Here is a 25,130-nt window from a genome sequence, read left to right on the forward strand (position 1 = left end):
ATTGCTATGCGGGGGGGCGAGGACGCCCGCGTCGGCGGGGATTAGCCGCGGCTCGGGGTGCGCAGCTGCGGCCACTTCAAAGGGGCCCGACGGCCCGGCCGGCTGTGGGAACCGGCGCCGCCTCCCTCGGGAGCCGCCCCGCCGGCTCGGCCCCGGGCCCGGCCGGCCGGCCGCGGCTGCTCCTCCCCGGCCCGCAGCAGCCCTCCGCGCGCTTTCCGCCGGCGCAGGCTCCGCACTGCCCGGCCCCGAGCTCCGGTGTCCCTCCCCATCACACTCCCACTTTCATCAGGACCTCAAGGGCTTTTTTTTTTTTTTTTCCCCTTTTGAGTCCCGGGAGTCAAAGGGCAAAGAGGGGAAGGTGGAGGGAGGAGCGAGCGGGGAGGGGAGCTTGACACAAAGCGCTGACCTCTGCCGAGCGGAGCAGATGGTCCCACTTACTCCTGCCGCCGAGCGAGCGGCTCTCAGGGCCCCAGGCTCGGGGGCCCTGACCCCGCCCGGCAGCCGAATGCCAGCACTGGGGGCCCCGCGGGGGCCGGGCTCCCACATGCTCCTGCACCCGCCCCGCTGCCGGCTCCTGGCTTAGAGTCAGACTGCCTGGACTAACTAACTGGCCTCGTTGCTGGAGGGGTTGAATGGGTGGATGGGGTTAGGGGTGCTGGGCTGAGAATCTGCCCTTTTCGGATGCTGGAACTCGGGGGACGATAAGGATTCTCGAGAACCTGCCAGGCCAGGGGGTCCCAATTCTGGCCTTGCATATGTGACAGCCTCCTGCGCTTTCATAGGAATAATAGAGATTCCTGAGCACCGCGCCAGACCAAGGAAGTGGAGTCCGGAAATCTGCAGGGTTACGCAGCCCCCTAGATTATTCAGATACACAGTCAGGTTTGAGAAGAGGAGTGGGGGTGCTTAGTCCCAAGCTCTCCATTTCATTAAAGAAGCTGATACTCAAGGAAAGAAAGTAACTTGCCCCAAATAAACAGTTATGGCAGGGTGGGGACTTTCGTGGAAGAGAAGATAATGTGTAATGGCCCCCAAGATCATATGACCCTTAACGCTAGCGTTTAGGACACAATTAATGAGGACTTATTATTTACCTAGTATTTGTTCTAGGTGCTGGAGGTAGAAAGGCAAATTAGACCATTCTGGGCCCATAGGGACTCATAGGCTAGTAGGTGATTGATGTGTAAGCAACAGATTCTGATGTTTTGTTAAAGGCTAGGAGAGAGGTACAAAGGCACCACATTCAAGGCAGGAATTAATTATGCCTCCTTTGGGGGCTGTAGAAGATGAGATGCTAGTAGAGAAAATGGCAAAAGAGTTCCAGGCAAATGGGGACAGCAGAGGTAAAGAGAAGTATGAACATCTATGATATGTCTGGGAAAGACAAGCCTGTCTCACACGATCGGAGTGCAAATTACATGAAGAGAGAACTAGCTGCCTTTGAAGCTGAAAAGATGAATCGGGATCTAATAATGAAGACTTGAATGCCATACCAAGGAGACTACCTTGATTCAAGGCAATGGAGAACCACCAAAGGTGCTTAATTGGTTATTTGGGAAGATGATTATGACTTAAGGATGGACTAAGAAGAGGAGGAGTGTCCGATGCTTTGCGACCCCACGGGCTGTAGCCCTGTAGCCCGCCAAGATCCTCTGTCCATGGGTATTCTCCAGGCAAGAATACTGGAGTGGGTTGCCATGCCCTTCTCCAGGGGATCTTCCTAACCCAGGGATCGAACCCAGGTCTCCCTCATTGCAGACGGATTCTTTATCAACTGAGCCACAAGGGAAGCCCAAGAAGAGGAGGAAGGGAGCACTAGAAATGGGGAGACTGGACAGGGGAAGCTATTACAGAAACAGTTGAGAGTGTTGCGAGCCTAAGCCAAGGCAGTGGGAGGGATAAGAGAGGTTAGCCTGGGATTAGTGACCAGTTGACTGTGGGGGAGAGGGCGACAGGTGTGGCAGTGACCCCTTGTTTTGTTCTAGCTTGGGTAGTTGGCGCGTGGTGGGGCTCTAACTAAGAATCACAAAAAAAGGAAGAGGTTAGGGGTGGATGTGGTGATTCCTTTGAATGTAAGGGAAAGCTTTTGAAACTTCCTATAGAAGATTCCTAGGGCTGTGGGAGACCTCTGACAATAGAGGACAGCAGTGGCGTTCACCAAATAAGTTTCCTTCCAAGAGCTGGTGCCCCAGCCAAGAAAATTCATGATCTTCTCATGGAATGCAGGCCTCTATCCTCCCTCCTGCAGTGTTCCTGGGGTGGAGGGTCTGCAGGCCTTCAACGATCATGGTTCAGAGTTGAGCCGCCAGAGATTCTGTAGAATCATGAGAGGTAAATACAGCATCAGATCAAGGTTTGAGAAGAGGAGTCCTTTCATGGGAGAAGAGAGACCATTTCACCTAGTGTTATCCCAAAATATTAATGGTATGAACCTTAGAGATTATCTTGTCTATCCTCCTCCACTCCCATTTTAAAGATGAGAAAACCAAGGTTGAAATGGAAAGGTCACATAAGGAAATCTGTGACAGTCAGACATGATCAGGTCACCCCTCCATTACCTAATGCCTGCTAGATTAGTCCCCTACAAATCCTAATATATGGTTCTGGAAATTTGGGGGCAGTGTCTGTTTTTGTTGAGTTGTCCTCATGGTCACGTGAAAGCAATTTACTTAATAGCTCCAGCCTGTGCCCCCTAGCCAGACGTCCTTCCGGGAGGCGAGGGAGATCTGGTATCCCCACCAGAATGACGGAAGTTAAGGATGTCGTGGGCCCGGGCACGTTTACATAAGGAAGATTGGTGACCCTGACACAGGTGGAGACGTGCAGTCTGTGGAGAGGGGCCCTGCTGGGCCTGGACAGTTTCAAGTCTAAGGCAGAGAGGGATTCTCGAGTTGACTCCTACCTCCCAACGCTGCACCCTCGGCTGCTGCCTGGAAGCACGTGTGTCTCAAAGGCTGTAGCGATAGACTTTGTAACCGGCCCCGTTCAACTCGTCCATTTTACAGAGGAGGAAACAGAGGCCCAGAGAGGGGCTTCCGCTTTATCAAGGTCCAGTTATTGAAAGGACTCAGACAGTCACGGCGACCCTTCTCTTTATCACATTCAGCTTCCCTCTTCCTGCCCCACCACCCTCACTCACCGCATGGAAGCCACTGGCATCTCACAATGCGTTGTCCTCTTCCTGCAAAACCTGGAAAATAAGTTACTCCTCTGTTTTGTAAGGCCTGACGAGTGACAGGAATAACTCTGCAGGCCCCATCCTTGCCGCTTGGTTTCTTGGTTTGCCGATTTCCACGAGCACAAAAATGCTCGTGGAAGGGCTACCTGGGGACTGGCGTCTGGGTTGTTTATTTACCTGTGTTAATAGAATTTAGGAAACATGTGTGGGCTCAGTGACCATTAGGAGGCTAATAACACTGTCATATCATGGTGCTTATCTGCATTAGTTGCGCCCTGTGAAACCTACCTCAAACCCTGGGGGAATTCAGTTAAAGTGAAACCTGCTATGTCATGGGTGTCCCCGAATGTACGTGGGCATGATACTTTTTTTTTTTTAGCGTGATACTTTTAAGGGTCTAGGATGTCATGTGCTTCTGTGATTTTCTGTGCCATTGTTCAAAGGTATGGTCAGTCCTGTTTGAGAAGCATTTGAATGTGTGTGTCTCAAAGCTGTGATGCAAGGAAAGAGCATGGGTTAGAACATTTTATGTTCAAATGCCTGCTGTCGCATCATTAATTGTTAATGTGTAAGCATCATTATTAAATGACTGTGTGACCTTGGGCAAGTTACTTAACCTCTCTGTGTATCAGAAGGACTAATAATCCCTATCTCTCAGGGTTATACTGACATAATATCTTAGCTTTGTCCATCAGTGGCTTCTGCAGGTTTCTGATTTTCAGGGTCACAAGACTATGATCATACCTAAGACTCTGGCTCTGGTGTTTTCACCTTTCTGATACTTCTAGGAGCTTGGGCGGAAATTCTAAAGACAGGGTCTGTGGGAAGAGGGAATTTGCCCCAGGGTGCCAGGACATCCTCTTGACACGTTAGCAATCAGTAAATATCTGTTGAATGAATGCTTAGAGTTGATTTAGTGGGTGTGCTATGTAAATATTGGACAGATGACTGTATTTCCCAGACCAGAACACATCCTCTGACTCACTGCCTGATATGTGGGATGAAAAATACAGCGAAGTATTTGAAGTTGGTACTGCTTTTGAAAACCTAGCCGTGGGGTAGGTAGGATGGTCTCGCGGGCTGAGTGAGTCTCTTCACCTTTCCCTTCCCGTGTGTAGGGGCCACACTGACAGTTGTGGAACACACCCACCGCGCGGTTCTCCCTGCCACATCGGGCAGGGGCCTCACCCGTGTCCCACGGCACAGTCCGCCAGACACATGTACACCCCGCATGGTGGGCTGGAGGAAGGGGAGGGATGGGGAGCCCACTGCTTGATATGGAGGAAGAACGGGAACCTCCGAATTACGGGCTGAATAATTAAAAGGAGGGCTTTGAGAGGTTTTCTTCTCTTTGGGCAGTAAAAGCCCAGCCCAGAGACTGCAGAGAGTCTGACTGCCTCCCCTGCAGCTGTGCCTTGGGTCTTCCTGTCCGGTGGAATCAAAGATCAGGCCATAAAGGTTCGATGCTCACCAGCCCAGAGTGGGCCAACAACTGGATGCAGGGACTTTCCCAAGCTGAGTCTGGCCCCCCACTGTCCCCCACTCCTCCCATTTGTCAGAGGTGGCTGCCAGGAGGCAGGGGAGAGACATGGATTTATGGCTGCTGACTTGAAAGACAAAGTTGCCTTTTGTGTTAGAATTGGGGCCGGGGGAGTGGTGAGCTGGTGGTGGTGTGGGAGGGTGGGAGGGAGGGTCTGGGGTTCAGGGGCCTAAGGCAGGGGGTAAGGGGCTTGAGGAGGGGGACAAAAGGATCCAGAGGCTTCTCAGAGCAGGGTCACCAGGCAAAGGCCCAGATGAATCAATCACCCCCAGCAAAGCTGAGCAGGGCCTCTAAGCCATTGCAGTCTTCTGGGGCTGTTTGTAAGCCCCAGACACCATCCACCCACACCCATCCACCCACCCCAAAACACCGTCCTCCCTGGATTCAAAACCTTAATTCAACTCTCAGACTTCCGTTTGGAGGCCCAGGGAAGTAAACACAGGTCTTCTAAGTTCATACTTTGCTCCATCCGAAATGTCAACAGCCAACCAATGTGGGTGTTCTTCCCTAACAGAGCCAAAGTCATGGGCAAGGAGGGGACCCAGATATTGGGGAGACTGGGACAGAGGGTTAGGAAGGGTGAGCCTGGGCCAGAGAAGCCTGATGACAAAACCAGTATCCCATGGGGACTGTGGCAAGCTGCCAGCCTCCCCAGGACTCCGGAGTCTCTGCCATCCCCTCCCTCCTTCCCGTTCACATGTAGAGATAGGACATTTACAAGTGCTTTGTGGAGTTTAAAGGGCACAAGAGGTGGCACTTGGCTGGCCTCCTCACCCTCCAGGGTCACTCTGCCTGGTGGGTCTGGGTGGAGCCCGGAGTAGCTGTAGGGTGCCGGAGTTCAGCAGGTGCTTTAACTGCACCTCAGAGAGCCACATCCATCCCCCGGAATGAGCCTGGCCAATAAAGGCATGAGTTTATGGGCTTCATAAACATTTTACTAGAGAAGTCAAGGCCTCAATTACCCAATGGCTTCTTCCAACTGACAGTTCGCCTATTAGAGCCTTTGTGAAGCCCCCAGGCAGAAGTGAAATAGAAACCAAGTTTGGTTTATACCCCGCTGCCCCCTTCCCCCTGCACTGACCCTCTCACCATTCAAGTCTTACAAATTCTATCTTTACTCACTTTTTCAGAGGCCCTACCACCAACTCTCTGAGCCTTTGCCTGTCTGTGAGAATATGGCTACTCTCTTGGAGGAGCTGGCTACCAATCCCCGATCCTACCGTGCTCTACCATAACCTTGGCACCTTTTTTTTCCCCTTAATTTTCTCTGTGCTGTGCGGCATATGGAATCCTAGTTCCTTAACCAGGGATTGAACCCAAGCCCCTTGCATTGGAAGCATAGAGTCTTAACCACTGGTTCACCAGGGAAGTCCCATAACCTCTCAGCATCTTTTAATTCAATTCCTCTATTTTCTCTCAACAATAGGTAGCAAGCTTTTACTATTTTCTGAGGACTGTGCCAAGTACTTTACCAACAGGTCTCATTGATTCCACCCAGTGCAGTGGCTCTAACGACATGAACTATTATCATCCCTATTTTTATTAATATAAGTGAGAAAATAGAGGTTCTGAGAGACTAAGTAACTCACTCAGTGTCACAGAGCTGAGAGTGGTGGTGTTGAGTTTTGCACCCAGTTCTGTCTGATTCCAGAGCCTGTATCATTAACCTCTTCACTGGACTGTTCCCTCAAAATGCTCTTAGCAAGTATTCCCCCACCTTGCTGTGTGAGGCCTTCCTGCCTCGCAGAGATGCAATCAAACGTGGACTTTGTCAGCGGTCTCTGAATCCATGTGGCCGGGAGAGGGGGGATCTGACTGGGGCAAAGCTGGACTAATGATGACGATACAGAAAAAAGGAGGGGCTCTCCGGTGGGGTAGCAAGAGAGAGGAAACAATACAGAAGGCAGCTGTGGGTCTGAGGCTTTGCCTTGGGTGTGGACCAATGCTGTCCAACAGGATTTTCTGTGACGATGGAAGTATTTTATTGGTGTTGCCCCATAAAGTAGCCTGTAGCCACTTGTGGCTGCGGAACACTTGAAAGGCAGTTAGTGAGTCAGAGGAACTGAATTTGTAATTTAATTTTAAGTGACCACATGTGACTAGTGGCTACCATATTGGATAGCACACACAGGGATGGTCACTACAGGTGATAGCTGAAATCTGCTCCGAGTCCCCAGTGGTGTAAAACTCTGTGGGTTCAGAGTATTGCCCATGGTCTTCAGGCTCAAGACACCTGAACGTCACACATCATCACAGATGACTGAAGGAGTTAAGGGTATTTCCTCTCGGTGGGCTTCCCCAGTCGCTCAGACAGTAAAGAATCTGCCTGCAATGTGGGAGACCTGAGTTCAATCCCTATGTTGGGAAGATCCCCTGGAGAAGGGAACCAAAACCCACTCCAGTATTCTTGCCTGGAGAATCTCATGGACAAAGGAGCCTGGTGGGCTACAGTCCCTGGGGTCACGGAGTCGGACACAACTGAGCAACTTTCACTCACTCCTCTCAGAAGATGTTTCTCAGGAAACACCCTGGACCTCAAGTATTTGAAGGTCTGTTACATGAAGAATAGAATTGTGTCTTCTAGAGCAGCAATGTCCAGTGGAAGTATAACAGAAACCACATAGGTAATTTTAAATTTTCTAATAGTCACATTTACTTTTAAAAAGGTAATAAAGAAACAGGGAAGTTAATTTTAATAATAAACTTTATTTTACTTAATATATACAAAGTATTATTATTCCAACATAAAATCATTACTTTTAAATTTTTTATAACTTTTTGATATTTTTGGACTGTCTTTAAAAACCCAAACTATTATTGTTTCAACTTCATCAGTATTTAAAATTATTAGCTATTATAATCAATTAAAGTTATTATTTTTCCAACTTCTTAATTGTGGTAAAATACACGTAACATAAAATTTACTGTCTTGACCATTTTTAAAAAAATATTTATTTATTTAGCTGTGCTGGGTCTTAGTTGTGGCATGTGGGATCTAGTTCCCTGACCAGAGATTGAACCCAGGCCCCCTGCATTGGGAGCAAGGAGTCTTGGCCACTGAACCACCAGGTTCAGGGAAGCCCCTGTCTTAACCATTTTTAAGTGTGCAGTTCAGTGGCATTAAGTACCTTCATATTATGCAAACCACCACCACCTTCCATCTCTAGAATTCTTTTGCTCTCCCAAATGTGAATCTCTTTCCCCATTAAACAGTAATTCCTTCTACCTCTCTCCCCATCAGCCTGTGGCAACTTCCATTCTACTTTCTATCTCTATGAATTGACTACTCTAGGTACCTCATATAAGTGGAATCATGCAGTACTTATCTGTTTGTGACTGGCTTATTTCACTTAGCATAATGTCCTCAAAGTTCGTCCACATTGTGGCATGTGTCAGAATTTCCTTCTGTTTTAAGGCTGAGTAATATTCCACTGTGGGCTTCCCTGGCGGCTCAGTGGTAAAGAATCTGCCTGCCTGCCAATGCAGGAGGTGTGGGTTCTATCCCTGGGTCGGGACGATTCCGTGGAGGAGGAAATGGCAACCCATTCCAGTATTCTTGCCTGGGAAATCCCGTGGGCAGGGGAGCCTGGTGGGCTACAGTCCACGGGGTTGCAGAGGGTCAGACATAACTTAGTGACTAAACAACAACAATATCCCATTGTATAAACATATTGCATTTATCCATTCATCTGTTGATGATCATCTGAACTTCTCTCACATTTTACCTATTGTAAATGAGGCTGCTTTGAATGTGGATGTACAGATACTTCTTTGAGACCTGTAATTCTTTGGGGTTGATACCCCGAGGTGGAATTGCTGGGTCATATGGTTGTTCCGTTTTTAAGTTTCTATTTACTTACTTATCTTTGGCCGTGCTGGGTCTTCCTGGCCGACTCAGGCTTTCTCTACTTGTGGTGGGCGGGCTTCTCGCGGTGGTGGCTTCTCTTGTGGAGCAGGGGCTCTGGTCAGGGCGGGTTCAGTACTTTTTGCACATAGCTCAGTAGTTGTGGCCCACGGGCTTAGGTATCCCGTGGCATGTTCAATCTTCCCAGACCAGGGATCAAACCCGTGGTCCCTGCACTGGCAGATTCTTAACCACTGGACCACCAGGGAAGTCCTCTCTTTTGAAGTCTTTGAGGAACCCCCACACTGTTTTCACTAGCAGATGCACCAGTTAACATTCCTACCAACAGTGCACAATGATTCCAATTTTTTCCCAGGCTTGCCAACACTTGTTATTTTCTGTTATTTCTTGTTTTTGCTTTGAGCGTAGCCATCCCAATGGGTGTGAGGTGGCATCTCATTAGGGTTTTGATTTGCATTTCTCTAATGCTTACTATCTTTTAGTTTGTACTAAATCTTTGCAATTCAGTATGTATTTGGACTGCTCACATTTCAAGTGCTTAATAGCTAGCTCCTCTATTGGAAAATGAAATTCTCAGGGGGAAAGTTGGGGCATTGGGTGGAAGCATATGGGGTTCAGGCATGTCTCTAAGTGTTAACATCTGAGCTGCTTGAGAGGCAGCAGGGAATTCAGGATATCCCTGGTCCTTGGCAGGGATGGATCCAAAGAGAGGGACTGGCCTTGATGGCCTTCGGAAGAGGTTGCAGATCGTGGTTGTTCTTCTTGAAGGGCCGTATGAATGGGGGCAGTCGGTGCCTCAGACCCCCAGTGCCACCGGCTTCCACAAAGGCTGCGTTTTGAACTCTCCATCCTGGCAAGCCCATGATCTTTTTGTCATCACACACCAGACGGGAGCCTAGCTGTAGCCGAGGGCTAGAGGCTGGGCCAGGGGGATGCGGCCAGCTTCCTTCCCAGCACTCTGCCCCGACCCTTCCTGCCCCGCAGCGGCCCCCTGGAGCCTGTCTAATCAGATCCAGGCCTGACCTCGCCAGAGGTCCTGGACCGGGAGGAAAGCCCCCTCCCCTCCCCGAGCTACTCTAGATCTGGCTCTCAGGAGAACCCCCCTCCCCTTGGGTGATTTATAGGGGTGTCCAGGAGCCATATCCTGCCTGTTTCTGCTCCCTTCTAGGCTGGTGGGTTGCTGGGCTCTCTCTCTGAACCCTCTTTCCTCATGGCCTGGGTGTACCCATAGCAGAAGCAGGGAGTGTCTGGGAGATTCCTTTGCCGACTGTTTGGGGACAAAGGTACTTTCTTCTTCACTTCTCCACAGTGATCCCCCCCTCCCATGCAGGCCTCTGTCCACCCTGTCACTCTCTCTGGTCCTCATCCCGGAGGGGCGTCCCAACACGATCCCCTCCCATAACCCAACTTGAAGCAAGGAACCCACAACGGCCTCTGCCTGACCAACAGGTGTCAGCAGGAGAATAAAGCATCAGAACCACCTTCACCCCCGCCAGCCCTGGACGCACTGCCGCCCACACTGGCCTCCGCGTAGTGTTTCCAGCCACCACAGTGACTCGTGTCGGCCATTATCTGCCACACAGTGGCCTCTAGGATGGCTTGCTCAGGGATCAGGGTTTTCAGAGGTCCAGTCCTCAGCCCCTCAGTCCCATGGCTGCCCAGGGACCCTTTCCCAGAAAGAGACACGATCAAGGATCGCTTCCCATAGCTCTGTGGCTAGCTTGTACAAGCCAGTGCAGAACAGACTTGTCAACCCAACACAATCTCTGAGAGATCGGAGATCTAAGTGGCCCTGAGAAACTTTCTCCCCTGACTTCTAAGGAAGTCAGGAGTGAACTTGGAGTGAGTGGACAATTCCCAGAGACCCCGGCTCAGCTGAGAATGGACAAAAGAAAGTGAAAGTGTTAGTTGCTCAGTCGGGTCTGACTCGTTGCAACCCCATGGACTTTAGCCTGCCAGGCTCCTCTGTCCGTGGGATTTCCCAGGCAAGAACACTGAAGTGGATTGCCATTCCCTTCTCCAGAGGATATTCCCAATCCAGGGATCAAACCCAGGTCTCCTGCATTGTAGGCAGATTCTTTACCGTCCCAGCCACTAGGAAGCAAAGGCCTGTTTATGAAGGTGGCAGGAATCGGAGATGGTAGGCCCTGAAGAGTACCTGTTCACCCCTTCATCTGTGGAGGGGGAGGGCCGGTGCTTTTGTTACATGGAAGTACCGGAAACAGGGTTCCCAGAGATGGGCCATTATGTATACACTTTAAGCAACATCACTTTAGAGATGAACTTGTCACAAAAGCAGCAGAATAAAAGGTTAAAGTAAAAGAAACGGATCCAGCATGGAGTTGGATTTGCTCTTCCTTATTACCCTCTGACACTGTCTGCCCAGGGTCTCACCGTGGTCCCCCAGGACACTGCAGGGATACACAGGGCTGACCCAAGGGTTGGATAGGGGTAGGAGGAAAGGGAGGGAAAAAGGAGCCACAGATAAAGGGGGCCAGCCGTCCTACGGCACCACCTGGAGACAGTGGTTCTCTGAGGGATGGGATTTAGGAGCCATCTCTGGGGCTCACCGCAACTTGCAGCACGCTGGTAACTCCCAGCCAGTGAGAAAAGGCTAGTCCCTACCTGCAGTCCACTCTGGGATCATCTGTCCTTGGAGAGTGAACAATTTCCTGGAGAACTTAGGGACACCCCAGCACAGGGCTTAGGGCGTGGAACTTCTGATTTGGGGCTGGTAGAGCCACCAACTGGGCCTGGGCCTCAGTTTCCCCTTCCTAAAGTAAATGGGTTGGCTTGGATGAGTAGTTTTCAAGCACCTTTCAAAACAAAGCTACCCTTCAAATGAGATGTTTGGCAGAATGGCAGTTAGGTGAAGCTGATGGCGGGGTTCATCAAGGTGCTGCTCTGAGGGAGGGGAGATGTGAGGCCCGGGTTGGGGGGGTACCTTTTGGACTCTTGTACAGTGAGAAGATGAGCAGACCGACTCCTTAACTACTCCTTAACTACCGCTGTTTCCTGCTCCAGCCTTCCTCTCCAGCAGGGCATTCAAGTCAGGCTTTGTCATTGTTTAGTTTTAGGGGGAGGAAGAAGCTCAGAAGCCTAACTTTCTCCATCCCCAGTGCCCTGAGGAGAAGCAGTCCCTGCCCTGGTATCTCTCCCCAGGCCAGCTCCTAGCTCTCTGTACCTCCAGGGAGCCCAGAATGGGGGCTGGAAACACAAAAGGATTTGGTTCCTTAATGAGGAGGCATCTGTAGTCAGCAGAGCCATTAGTCCCCGCCCCAATCCCCTGGGGGACTGCAGGCTCCTCTCCAGCTGGAGTGGGGGGGTTGGGGGGGGAGACGGGGGCGGGGGCTGGCAGGCAGCTCCCCAGCTCCTGAGTGGGTCGGGCCGGGTTGTGGGGGCACAGACAGCTGACCCAGAAGTCTGGGTGCCCTCTCCACTCCCCAGGCCTGCCTCTGGCCCTGCCCTCCTGGAGGCTGAGGCCTGGAAGCAGTAGAGGCATCCCACCGGTGTGTCTGCCCCCTCCCCTGAACCTCTGGGCTGACCTGCAAGCTCTTGGCCAAACACAGCCTTTGGCCTGAGACGGGGTAGGCTGACCTCACGGTGCTCCCTGGGGATCACTGCACCAAGCCTGATGGGGACACCAGCTGGGCACTTGCCCCCACCCCCCTCCCCTAGGGCCCAAGGTGCCCTTTGTAAGGACTGTATCTACCTGGGGACATGTGTGATGGATCACCTACACAGAAGCCACAGAAGCGCAATATACAAGCCCCCATTCACATCCAGCCTCAGACCCTCACACCACACCACACACACACACACACACACACAGCCCTGCACACATGTGCAAGGAGGCGCTCACACCCATCAGCCGCACTCCCAGGAGGCCCTGAAAGAGGAGGAGGCAAGGCTGGGGATTTTTATGCATGTTTATATTTAATGAACCACATGCAAATGAGACAGAGAACGTACCACAAAAGAGTCAGCCCCCAGAGACGCTGGGGAGAAGGGCACAAAGGCTTGGCCTTTCTGAACTGCCCTGGAGTCCTGCACAGACTGGAGGATTGAGGGGGTCGGGCATGGGGTGTGCCCGCCTGCAACCGGGGAGCTGGGAGCCGGAGCTGGGACAAGCTCCAGGGGCCCTGCTGCTGTGGGGGAGGGCTCATTCTGGGGGGGGACAACTGTCCCCGTTGATGGAGTGTTGGAGGGGAGGGGCTGCCCGCCTGGACAGATGGTGAGCCGCCTGCCCGCACTTGAAGCAAAGTGGATTTTAATGAAATCACAGCCCTGGTGCTGAAACTGGGAAGCTGCGTGGGAGGGGGCCCCTTCTCGGGGCTTTACAGGTTGGGGAGTGGGGATGGCTGGGAATGAGGGTGGGTAGGGACACTTAACCAGCTGAAAATGGAGTGGGGGGAGGGGGGTGGCCCACGGCCCCTCTCATGATCAGCGCTCAAGCAGTTAGTTCAGATCCCCGAAAGGTGGGGAGGCAGCCCCTGAATATTTATGACACATTGAAATGTAGATTGGTGGGTCTGACAGTCTTCTGAGAGGCTTGTCACCTTCGATGGATATACTACCCTCTTGGGGTATGTTGAGAAGCTGCAGAAGAACTGGGGATAAAGGGATGATGATGAAGGGCAAAGAAAGCCACTGGGCTCTGGTCACCAGGGTCTAGGGACCAGTGTCCCCGCTGGGTGACACTGGCCTAGTCACTTCCCCTCTCTGGGCCTGTTTCCTATTCTGTAAAAGGTGCAGCATAATATTTATCACCTGCATACTTTAGCCGGGGGAGGGGGGCTTCCCTGGGGGCTCAGCGGTAAAGAATCCATCTGCCAATGCAGGAGACTTGGGTTCAATCCCTGAGTGGGGAATATCTCCTGGAGAAGGAAATGGCAACCCACTCCAGTATTCTTGCCTGGGAAATCTGTAGCCCTCCAGGCTCCTCCGTCCATGGGGATCACAAAAAGTTGGACATGACTTGTGACTGAACAACAAACTAAGGGGGAGTTTATAAAAACTAAATCCAAAAGCAGCTGTAAAAGTGGGGAGCAGGCCCTGGGGGCAAGGCTTTCTATGACTGGCCTCTGTGTGTCCACAGTCCACTCTTTCGGTGTTAGAAGTTAATCATTCAAGGATTCGTCCATACCTTTCTCAGAGTGTCCCAGCCAGGCCTATACTGTCCTTCTGCGGGAGATGTTCCCACAGGTGGGAGGCAGGGTAAGCGCTGATGTGCGACCTGAGGCCCCCACGCCTTCTCCCGTCCCCTCTGCTCCTCAGCAGTGTGCCTGCCCCATGCACACCTCCTTTTCTTTCTCCAGCCATGTCAGACTTCCACGTGCATCCTCAGGCCACCGTGGGCGAGGAGGGCGGTGTGGCCCGCTTCCAGTGCCAAATCCACGGGCTCCCCAAACCCCTCATCACCTGGGAGAAGAACAGGGTCCCCATTGACACGGACAATGAGAGGTGAGCCCTGGGTGGGCATGACCAGGAGGCTCATGGTATGACCAGGAGGCAGGCCCGGTCCAGTGTCTGAGCCTTGAAGAAGGCCTGCCTGCAGCCTCTGGGGTGGTGTTCCTGCCACTTTGTTGAGACTGAGTATCTGTGTGGCTTGGGGCCCAGATGCAACACTTGAGTCAGTGAGAAGGTCGGCGTGTGGTTGTTTGTTGCTGAGGCTGGAATTGCAGGGGCGTCCACCAGTGAGAGTCCCAGAGTGTGTCTGCGATGACGAAAGTGAGACTGGGACAGCAGCTGGGTGGTGGACTGTGTCCGTGATGCTGAGCGTCCTTGGGCCAGTGGTGCTGTGCTGGTGGTTGACCGTGCCCCCCACCACAGGTACACGCTGCTGCCCAAGGGAGTCCTGCAGATCACAGGCCTTCGAGCTGAGGACAGCGGCGTCTTCCACTGTGTGGCCTCCAACATCGCCAGTGTCCGGGTCAGCCACGGGGCCAGGCTCACCGTGACAGGTGCGGGCCTCGTCCTGTCGCATGCTTCCCCCCACCACCACATCGCCCTCCCTTCAGTGGAGCCTCAGGGCCTGCACTGTGAGCACCTTCTGAACACCTAGCTCTGTGCTCCTCGGGGTGATGTTCAGGGACCCCGAGGTCCCTTGCTGGCTCAGTTCTCTGGGAGGAAGCCCACCCTCTGCTTCTAGGTGGTTAGGTGGGGGTGGCTGTCCCACTGCGAGAGGCCCTGACCGGAGAGATGAGTGTGATGACGTCCAGGGACCGCCAGCATCTCTTCTCTCCGCCCCCCGGACCTGGTTTGGGGCTGCAATTTGTCTCCATGCCCCATGGCCCGAGCCGTGTATGCGGGTACCGGGAGGAGTGTGGTGAGGAGGTGGGAAGGGTCCCAGCTACAGTGAAGCCATGTCGTCTTCCTCCAGGCTCGGGCTCTGGGGCCTACAAGGAGCCTGCGATCCTCGTGGGGCCTGAGAACCTCACCCTGACTGTGCATCAGACCGCGGTGCTGGAGTGTGTCGCCACGGGCAACCCGCGCCCCATCGTGTCCTGGAGCCGCCTGGGTGAGCCCCATCCTGCAGCCCCCGCCTCTCCCAACCCTGGGAGGGCCAGTCTCTTCTCCCAGCTCTGGGGGGGGAACCTGGAATCCTGTTTATTCTCCGTGGGGGTCCGCTTTCTCGAGTCCTAGGGAGGGGGGTGGTTTCCCTCTCCTTGGCAGGACCAGGGAGGTCCGCGGCCCACTGCATTCTCCCTCCCCCTGTGTAGATGGCTTAGCTCCCGGGTTACCTCGTCCAGTGCTCCTCCAACCCTGTGCCAGCTCCATGCCCCGCTCACCCTTGGCCTCACCACTGGGCCCTCCAGAACCTCTCTGCAGCTCTCAGCACCCCTAGTCGCTTCCCCCTCTGGCTCATCTCTGTCCTCTATACCCTGGCCATCTTCCCCAGCAATGCAATCCCAAACCCCTCAAAATCTCAGCTGGTTGTCGCAGCCTCTCTCTGAGCCCCCGAATCTCTAGCCTGGTCCCCTCAATCCCCAGCCTAAATCCCCAGGCAGCTGAAGGAGAGAAATGAAAGGGTGCAGATGGGCCCACATTGTCTGAGTGGAGAGGTCACTGAGGAAGGAAAGTCTGGAGGGGCCGGGGTGGGGTCGCATTCACAAGGAGACTGCTCTACATTGTAGCAGCTGAGTGATGGGGAAGGAGGGGGCAGCAGGCAGGATAATGGAGTAGATTTCACCACTTCAGAGGCTGAATGGGGAGCTGTCTCCTCGAATTCTGACTGTGCTAATCTGATCCTGGGTGGGGGGAGAGCCCAGGGCCTGGGAGATGCTGAAAAGAGAGGCCTCACCATTAGGAGGAGCCCATAGGCCGGGTAAAGACCATCTGGTAGAGCATTTCCCAAAGCGTGATCTGCAAGGGGAAGGAATGGCTTGGTGGTCTAGCAAGTTTGGGAAACAGAGTTAACCAGATGCCTTGGCTGCAGGACTTGTCAGAGCCTTGATATTAATGGGCATTGGGTAGTCAAGGAGCAGAATGGACATTTGATCAAGGAACTTGGCTGAGGAGAGACAAGTCAGGCAGGGAAATGTCCACCACGTAATACCTTACTTTCCTATTTGAGAAACTAGGGGCAAGGGACTTGAAGGTCATCAGAGAGGCAGTAACAATGCTAGGATTAGGACCCAGTTCCCTACGGCTGGGCAAGAGTTTCCTGTGCTGCCCTTGCCCCTCCAGCATGCCGTGATGCTTGGAGAGAAGAGTCAGAGGCAAAGACAGGGGCTCCCTGGAGGACTGATGGTGGTCAAGTTGGGACGTTCCTGGACACCTCCCTCCCTGACCCTCCCTTCCTCTTTAGATGGCCGCCCCATTGGGGTGGAGGGCATCCAGGTGCTGGGCACAGGGAACCTCATCATCTCAGACGTAACTGTACAGCACTCAGGGGTCTATGTCTGCGCAGCCAACAGGCCCGGCACCCGGGTGAGGAGAACAGCCCAGGGCCGGCTGGTGGTGCAAGGTACGGACTGCCCCCCACCCAAAGCCGCCCCTCCGCCTGCCCCATCCTGCCCAAGCCCAGGGCCTTATACTTGCCCACGTTGTTATCCTCACCCTAACCTTGCCCCTGCCCCTCTCCAGGGCCCCAGCCTGGCCAAAGACAGCAGCTCTCTCTCCACTCCCCCCACCCCCAGGAATGTATGTGTGGGGAAGGGAAGGGCATCTTTGGTCATCCCTCCTTCCAGGTGTCATCACCCCCCAGGCATTTCCACCTTGTCATCTCAGCGGGTCTGCCCGATGTGGGCCACCCCCCTCCCTGGGTCCCCTCCCATCACATGCTATTCTCATTCACACATGTGGCACTTCCACACTCACACCTGCACTCACGTTCTCAGCATGTTTGTCATTTCACACTCTCACCCCCCAGCTCCCTCCACACACGCAAACACACACACATACTCCACGCCTGAAGCGTGCGGGCCCTCTGCAGTTGACCAGGTCATTCTGTCCATCCTCCTGCCCTGGGACTCAGCTGTCTCTGTGAACTGGGCTTGGCGTTCCATTCTCGGAGCTGGGGGGCCGGGAGTTGGGGGGGGGGCGGTTTCTGTGGTTGTTCTCTCCTAGAGAGATGGGAGAGAGCGGAATTAGGAACTTAAATGCCTGTTTGTTTAGCATTCCATGTGCCGTTAATCTGTCCAAATGAAAGTGATGGAGCATTTCATTTCTCGGGTGTTAATGGAAGCTCGAGGCTTGGGATTGCAGGAGAGTGGAACAGAATGTAGGGGTGAGGGGAGCCAGTACTGAAGGCTCATCCATCTCCCCATCATTACCGCCTTCAAGGTGCAGCCAAACCTATTAGCACATTTATTTATTTAACAATTTCCTGAACACGGAGCTCAGCTTGATTGCTTTCGGATACAAATGTCAGTCTTTTAAATAGTCATTGAAATGGAGTCCTCTCTCGGGTCTGCCTCTCTGGGGCAGAGGGAGGTGAGGGCTGCCATTTCCTGGAGGCTGGACCAGGGCAGAGGGTGGGCCCCACCGGAGGCGGCTCCCAGCCCACCCTGTCACCCACAGGTCTCCGGCCCCACCCTCTCCCCCTTCCTCATCCATTCACTCAGAGGTGTCCCCTCCGTCTCCCCCTGACCCCGACCCCAGCCCCGGCAGAGTTTGTCCAGCACCCCCAGTCCATCTCCAGGCCGGCTGGAACCACAGCCATGTTCACCTGCCAAGCCCAGGGCGAGCCACCTCCTCACGTGACGTGGTTGAAGAATGGACAGGTGCTGGGGCCCGGAGGCCACGTCAGGCTCAAGAATAACAACAGGCACGTGCGTGGCGTGTGTGCGGGGTGAGGCCTGGGGAGGTGGGGAAGGGGGTCTCGGATGAGTGGTCCAGGCAGGCGATGCACCTCCTGCTGGGGGAGAATGCTAAATTGAGGGTCTGGAGACTTGGGTTTGAGTCCCAGGTCTGCCCCTAACTAGCTGAGAGACCTCAGCCGAGCCTGTTGTTGTCTTCTGGAGGGGCTCAGTTTCTCCGTCTTTCAAATGGGGAGATGTGGCCCACCTTCGAGGAGGCCCCGGGAGGAGGAGGGGGTCTGAGGCTCTCCCTCCCCCTGCAGCACCCTGACCATTTCGGGAATCGGCCCGGAAGATGAGGCCATTTACCAGTGCGTGGCCGAGAACAGCGCCGGCTCCTCCCAAGCCAGCGCCAGGCTGACCGTGCTGTGGGCCGAGGGGCTGCCCGGGCCCCCGCTCAACGTGCGGGCGGTCCCCGTGTCGTCCACCGAGGTCCGCGTGTCCTGGACCGAGCCCCTGGTGAACACCAGGGAGATCATCGGCTACGTCCTGCACATCAGGAAGGCGGCCGGTGGGTGGGGCCCCGGAGGGCAAGGCTGCCCCTGCAGACCCTCCCCCTTACTTCCCTGGCTCTCACCCCCCCAGTCCCCGCGTCCCGACCCTCCTGACCCGGCACCTTCCCTCCCTCCTCTGGACTGCCCCCTGGCGGCCGCCCTCGATCCCCCAGTGTGGGCGGGACTCTCTCCTGCCCGTTCACTGCCGGCCCCGCCCTGGCCTCCCCAGACCCGCCGGAGCTGGAGTACCAGGAAGCAGTTAGCAAGAGCACCTTCCAGCATCTGGTGAGCGACCTGGAGCCTTCCACTGCCTACAGCTTCTACATCAAAGCCTACACGCCCCGGGGAGCCAGCTCAGCCTCCGCCCCCACCCTGGCCAGCACTCTAGGCGAAGGTGAGGTCTGGGTGTGGAGCACAAAATGCCAGGGGATGATTAGGTAGAACCCCCGGGGAACCGTTGTTGAGGTTGTGCTTCGCCCTGGGGCTGAGAGGGGGCTGAGTCTACTTGGAAGAAGGGGTGTCCTTTTCTGTTGATAAATTCTTGCAAAGGTGCTGTTTGAGCAAGCAGAGGCCCTGGGTTAGGGTCACAGAGCAGCCGGGCTCCTGGGGGCAGTGGGGTCTGGGGCGTAGGTGGCAGGTGGAAGGGTAGAGCTTTGATGACCACCAGGCCCTCACACCTCGGCCCCCTTCTCCGCCCACAGCCCCCGCCCCACCGCCACTGTCTGCGCGGGTGCTGGGCAGCTCCACCCTGCAGCTGCTGTGGGAGCCCTGGCCCCGGCTGGCCCAGCACGAGGGCGGCTTCAAGCTGTTTTACCGCCCAGCAAGCAAGGCCGCCTTCACTGGCCCCATCCTGCTGCCGGGAACTGTCTCCTCCTACAACCTCAGCCAGCTCGGTGAGGTGGACGTGGCCCGGGGCTGGGGGCGCTGGGCAGGGCGCGGCACCAGGCGGTTCCGGAGGTCTTCTCCAGTTCACCCGGGGGACACGGTTGCCTGGTGGGGCCTGGGGCGGCCCCTCAGCAGCCTGCCCTTCCCCCCAGACCCCACTGCAGTGTACGAGGTGAAGCTGCTCGCCTACAACCAGCATGGGGACGGCAATGCTACAGTCCGCTTCATGTCTCTGAGGGGAGCAGCTGAGAGGACAGGTGAGGGGTGGGCGTGGGGTCTGGCCAAAGACTGGCCCTCAGGAAGGGAGGCCAGAAGCTGAGTGTGGGGTAGGGGGAGCAGGCATCCAGGGAAAGCAGGAGGGTCAAATGGTGCATGAAGAGCTGGAGAATATAGGCCTAGACCTGAGTTTGATGCTGGGCTGCGTGACCTTGGGTAAGTTACTTAACTTCTCTGAGCCCCCATTGTCTCCTTAATAAAACACAGATAGTAATACCCTTGTAGAATTGTATGGAGGATGAAATGGTCCCTGTAAAGTGTTATTCCTAGTATTTGGCACCAAGTTAGTGTTCAATCATTGGTAAAAAGAACCAAAAAGGTTGGGCTGGGATCCCATAGACAAGGGCAAACGCCATGTGGACTAGGGGGTGGGAGCAGCTGCGGGAGAAGTAACCCACGAAGGCTGGGTGTCTGGGAGCCACAGCCCCCAACCTGCCCCTGCTTCTGCCCCCCAGCTCTGAGCCCACCATGTGACTGTCGGAAGGAGGAGGCCACCAACCAGACGTCCACCACGGGCATCGTCATCGGCATCCACATCGGGGTCACCTGCATCATCTTCTGTGTCCTCTTCCTCTTATTTGGCCAAAGGGGCAGGTGGGTCCTGGGCCGGCGTGGGGTGGGCGGGCGTGGAGCAGGCGACAGGAGGGGCGGCTTGGGGCCCACCCTCTCCACCCTTGTATTCTTGCCGCTCCCACATCCCTCCTCCTAACTCTGGGCTCATCCCCTAGGGTCCTCTTGTGCAAGGATGTGGAAAACCAGCTCTCCCCTCCTCAGGGCCCCCGGAGCCAGAGGGACCCTGGCATCCTAGCACCGAATGGGGTGGGACGGGCAGAGCGGGGCCTGCTGGGCCGAGACGGGAAACGTGTGGACATGAAGGAACTGGAGCAGCTGTTCCCCCGAGCAGGGGCTGTGCAGCCTCACCCCAGACCCACGGTGAGTGCCCCTGCGGGGGCCAGCCCCCTGCTTTAGGCTGTGCCCTCCTTACCTTGGCCGTAGGCCTTGGTCACGGGCCTCTGCCAATCTACAAGACCAGCCTGATGACCGGAGCGTCTCTCTGTGCCCCCAAGTCAGGCAGGGAGGCCTGGAGACTTCACCCCTGAGTGCAATGGGTTCCAGCGCCTGACCCTCTGACTTGGGACTCATGGGCCTCCGGCCCGCCTTGCTGAGGCCTGTGTGACTCGCCCTTTCCCCAGCAGGACCCCGAGGCCCCTGCCCTGTGTGAGGTGACCCAGCTCTCCATGCTGCCGCTTCGGGGGCTCAGCCTCCTGGAGGAGATGCCGTCGGAGGCCCTGCCACCCCAGGACGTAGGCCCCGGCCTCCAGAGTGAAGGACCGGCTGCCCAGCCAGCTTCCTCGGGACTGTAGCTGGTGTCCGGCCGGCTCTGCAGGGAGCAGCCCCCCATTCTCAGGTCAAAGGCAAGATTTCTCCTGTCATGTGGGATTCAGGTAGGGGCTTCCCAGGTGCTTCTGTCCTGACTGATCCTCCGATTCTCAAGACCTACAGTAGCCTCAGCAAGAACCCCTCCAAGGACCCAGAGGGGTTCCTGCAGGAGCCCTGCCAAGGGCCCCCTTCACCTCTGTTTGTACCCACATGACTTGGAACTGAAGTAATGTTTTCCTTTAAAAAAAAAAAAAAAAAAAAAGAACAAACTTAAAAAAAAAAAGAGCGAGAGAGAAAGAGAAGAGAGAAGAAGGTGAATTAGACTCCAAAAATAAGCCCCTGCTGTGGCTGGGCGCCTGACACTGTCACCCTCCACGACCTTGTTTTCTCAGGATGGAGTTTTGCTGTTTTGACTTTCAGCACCTACCTCAGCCGGAATGAATGTCCTCGGGGGAGTAGAACCCCGAATGCACTCCTACCTCAAGCCCCTTTAGGGGGCAGCCCTTCCCCCTCCCTACATTATTGCCCAGAGTTTAAAAAAAAGAAAAAAGGAAAAAACAAAAAAGCACTTCCCCATTTCCAAGTGTGAAAGAAAATGTCTACCTCGAAGTTTGCTGGCTCTCAGGCCTGTGTTGTATCACTGGACCGTCCCTCCTGGCTCCTCACCAAGGGTGGGCCTCTTGGGGCCTGCAGAAATAAAGATGGAATTGGTCAAAGAAAATGTGAAAAAAAAAAAAAAAGCCAAAAATAAGAGGAAAATTTGTTCCTGGGAGTATAAATCGTTGCTCCAGACTAGCCGCTTCTCAGCACACGACTGGTGCTGCGTCTCGTCGGCCTGCCCACTCCCATTTTGACCCGCTCAGCCAACTCATCCTCGACTGGGACCCCAAGGACCCTCTGTGTACCTGGGCCTTGGGAGGGTGGGCCATCAGCCCGCGGCCCGCCTGCCCGCTGTCCTGCCCACAGCCGCTGGAGCAGACTGGCCCCTGGAATGTACTGTGTGTGCTGGCTGTGTGCATGTTGGGGGGGTGTCCCCAGCCCTCTGTCGCCTGGGACAGCCAGCCTGACCCACCCCCCGGGCAGTGGCACAATCACTGTCAGCAGATACGGCCGGAAACTATTTTTATACGAGGTGTGTTTAAGGATTTATGTTCTTGTGATTTCTTGTTTTTCTTTTCTGTTGTGTTCTTCGAAAGACTTAGTTAAAGATGGAGAAAAAAGGAAAAGGAAACAAATACGTATTTTTTGTTACACGCAAACATTTTTTTAAATAGCAGAAAGAAAACTTTTGTTTGGAGGAAAAAAAAAAAACTGTATTCCTTAAGTATGAGATTAGACCATAAAGTCCCTGACTCCCAACCCTCTAGGGACTCCCCACCCCAAACTTTAGTGAATTAGCTGGAGGAAGTACACTTGGTGGTGTGTTCCTGAAAGACTGAAGTCCCGTCCATGTGGGTTTGGAGAAGGGCATTGTCCAGGGTGCCTCAGCCCTCCCAGGCGATGCCCCTTGGTCCCTGCGGCATCGCCTCCACACCCCCTTCCTCCTGGAACCCCCTCTCCTAGGGAAGGGTGGGCATGCGGGAGGGCGGGTGGGGCCCTCTGGCCCATCTGGGGTTTGTCACACTCATTTTGACTGAATAAAAGTCCTGTTGCCAAAGTGAATCTTTCGTGTTTGGGTGCCTGTGTCAGGCCCTAGGGGAGGGGTGGGAGTGCTGGGTGACTGGGCGATCCAGGCGCCCTGACAGGGTCAGAGCCCAGGGTGATAACAGCGAACCCCTGGGTCCGGACCCCTGGGTCTGCATGCCGGGTCTTCTCCGCAGGCGGGGAGGTCACGTAGGTTCTCACAGCCTCCCTGGGGGGGCGGGGGTTCTCGTTATCATCATCTGCTCTCACAGGTGATGAAACCGAGAAAGGATGAGAAATGAAGGAAACCTTGTATACCCCACACGCCCAGTATCGGCAGGGTCGGCTGAGATCAGTTTGCATCCTGGCCAGGTGGCCTGGTTCCAGAGTTTGCATTCTGACCGTGGCTCGTGCCTCCTTAACTGGCAGGAAGGGATCCGAAACCAGTCCTTCCACCAAATGGGGACAGACCACCAGTACTGATCCAGCGGCTGGGCGGGGCTGTGTGCTGTTAAAAATAATCAGTTCATGAATTCAGCTACCCCAGGTCTATGGTTGCAGCATGTGAGATCTTCAGTCTTCGTGGTGGCCTGTGAGATCTTTAGTTGTGGTACGTGGGATCTAGTTCCTTGACTGGGGATGGAACCCAGGCCCCCTGCACTGGGAGCTCATGAGTCTTAGCCCCTGGACCAGAGAAGTCCCATCTATGGGCTTTTTTTGGGCCTTGTCTATGAGGAAGGACTGTCTTCCTTCCCATCCTAAAGTTAAGGAGACTGGGGCTCTGACTGGCTGAGTCTTTTCAGGACACACAGCCAGGCCCTTGGCCAGGCCTCTCTGTTCCTCCCTGTCCTCTCTTCAGTCCAGACTCCTGAAGCTACTGAGTCTGAGAATAGGCCAAGAGAGACTAGGCTTAAAAGTATCGTGCTGACAAAGATCTGGAGGTCTCAGGACTTCTTTGGAGGTCCAGTGGTTAAGACGCCAGCCTTCCAATGCAAGGGGTACAGGTTTGATCCCTGGTCCCTGGATCCCATGTGCCGCACAGCAAGGCCAAAAAATTAAAAAAGATCTGGAGGTCTCAGTGGGCCTCAAGCTTAGTAAGAGGCAATGGTGAAACGCAACTGCTTAGACTGTCAATGTCCCCTCTGTTGCTGAAATGGAAAGCCAGGGCTCACCCCTGGGAGACTCTGCAAGTCTGGAAGGCTGGGTTCTATACCCAGAGGCATCTTTTGAGAGGAACAAACAAGGACAGTGATTGGCAAGCTGAGTTCTCCAGCTGTGGCTAGAGGGTCTGGGGGAGCCCCCTTGCCCACTCACACTGAGAGCAGCTTGACTTTATCTTCTAATTTGAGCTCTGCATGAGATTTTCATTAGAAAACAGGGTACTGCTTCTAAAAGAAACATCTGAAAGCCCTTGGCCTGGCACTTCTGGAAGAGGGCTGCAGGGGAGATTGGGGCCAAGGTCAGGCCACAGACAGTGATGGTGCAGTGGATGCTGAGCTGAGAGAGAGAAGCCTGAGGCTACCATGGTACCGTCATGGGTCTTGGGGGAGAAGTGGTTGACTTGTCTTGATTTTCCCAGAGGAAAGAACTAAGCCCAAATATAGAAATAATACCTTGCCTTTCTTTACACAGAACTCCACAAACCCAGGAATTCTGCATCAACTTCAGCCATCCAAGGACCACCTGGGGAGGTGATGGGTGGTCATATGGAGGAGCAGATGTGAAGGGATAGGAGAGCAGACCACTTAGCCTCCAGTGCTCCTGTCCCTCCAAGGGTCCAAGATGCTAGTACCTCCCCCAGGGAGGGGCCCAGAAGCCTTTAAAAACCACCTAATATGACTTATGTAGATGTATGCAAATTGCACACAAATCACATGCAAATAAAGGAAGGGTCTGTTCTAACAACCTTGAACTGAGGTAAAGGGAGAAGCAGGGTTCCAATTAGGAAGTTTAGCAGAAATTGCTCTCAGCTGAGTGGCCCAGCTGGAATCTAGGTCCTGAAATCCAGTGGCCTCTGGCCGAATACCTACACACACACACACACACACACACACACACACACACGTGTTTGAGCAGAAATCAGCAGTAGCCAGGGCTTAAGTTTGCTCCAGTTACCTAATGCTCTGTAACAAACCGCCCCACATGTTAGAGGTTCACCCTAACATTTCTTTTGCGCACACATCTGCAGGCTGGGCCGGGCCCCAGCGTGGAGAGCTCTCTCTGCTCCACCGCACATCAGCTGTGGCAGCCTGAAGCCCCAGGGCGGGAATCATTTGAAGGCTTGTTCGCATCTGGTGGCTGATGCTGGCTGTCAGCCTCAGCACCTACATGTGGCTTCTCCATATGCCTGGGCTGCCTCACATCCTGGTGGCTGGGACCCAGAGATCAGCGTCCTGAGAGCCGGAGCCAGGCGGAAACTGCTAGGAAATTTAGAACCTAGCCCTGGACATCCCGCAGCATCACTGCCACATTCTATGCCTGAGAAGCAGGTCACTAAGGGCGCTCTATTCCAGGGAGGGGAGTTAGACTCCACCGTTGGATGTGAGTGGAGTCAGAGATGATGTGGGGCTCTTTGACCAATAGGTCC

General features: G+C 54.4%; 1 protein-coding gene across 1 annotated transcript in view; it reads left to right on the plus strand.

The window, feature by feature from the left end:
* The window catches only part of IGDCC3 (immunoglobulin superfamily DCC subclass member 3), a 42,164-nt gene extending 19,666 nt beyond the window's left edge, over positions 1–22,498 (plus strand). Inside the window, exons 3-14 of the mRNA XM_061158327.1 lie at positions 13,902–14,046; positions 14,416–14,546; positions 14,966–15,103; positions 16,394–16,552; positions 17,689–17,854; positions 18,149–18,396; positions 18,609–18,773; positions 19,081–19,272; positions 19,417–19,521; positions 19,996–20,134; positions 20,269–20,473; positions 20,737–22,498. Of these exons, the coding sequence (XP_061014310.1) occupies positions 13,902–14,046; positions 14,416–14,546; positions 14,966–15,103; positions 16,394–16,552; positions 17,689–17,854; positions 18,149–18,396; positions 18,609–18,773; positions 19,081–19,272; positions 19,417–19,521; positions 19,996–20,134; positions 20,269–20,473; positions 20,737–20,904 (1,961 nt within the window). The 3' untranslated portion in view covers positions 20,905–22,498. The remainder of the gene's footprint in view (positions 1–13,901; positions 14,047–14,415; positions 14,547–14,965; positions 15,104–16,393; positions 16,553–17,688; positions 17,855–18,148; positions 18,397–18,608; positions 18,774–19,080; positions 19,273–19,416; positions 19,522–19,995; positions 20,135–20,268; positions 20,474–20,736) is intronic.
* The last annotated feature ends 2,632 nt before the right edge of the window (positions 22,499–25,130 follow it).

The sequence above is a fragment of the Dama dama genome, chromosome 12, assembly GCF_033118175.1.
Source record: "Dama dama isolate Ldn47 chromosome 12, ASM3311817v1, whole genome shotgun sequence".
NCBI classification, from domain to species: Eukaryota; Metazoa; Chordata; class Mammalia; order Artiodactyla; family Cervidae; genus Dama; species Dama dama.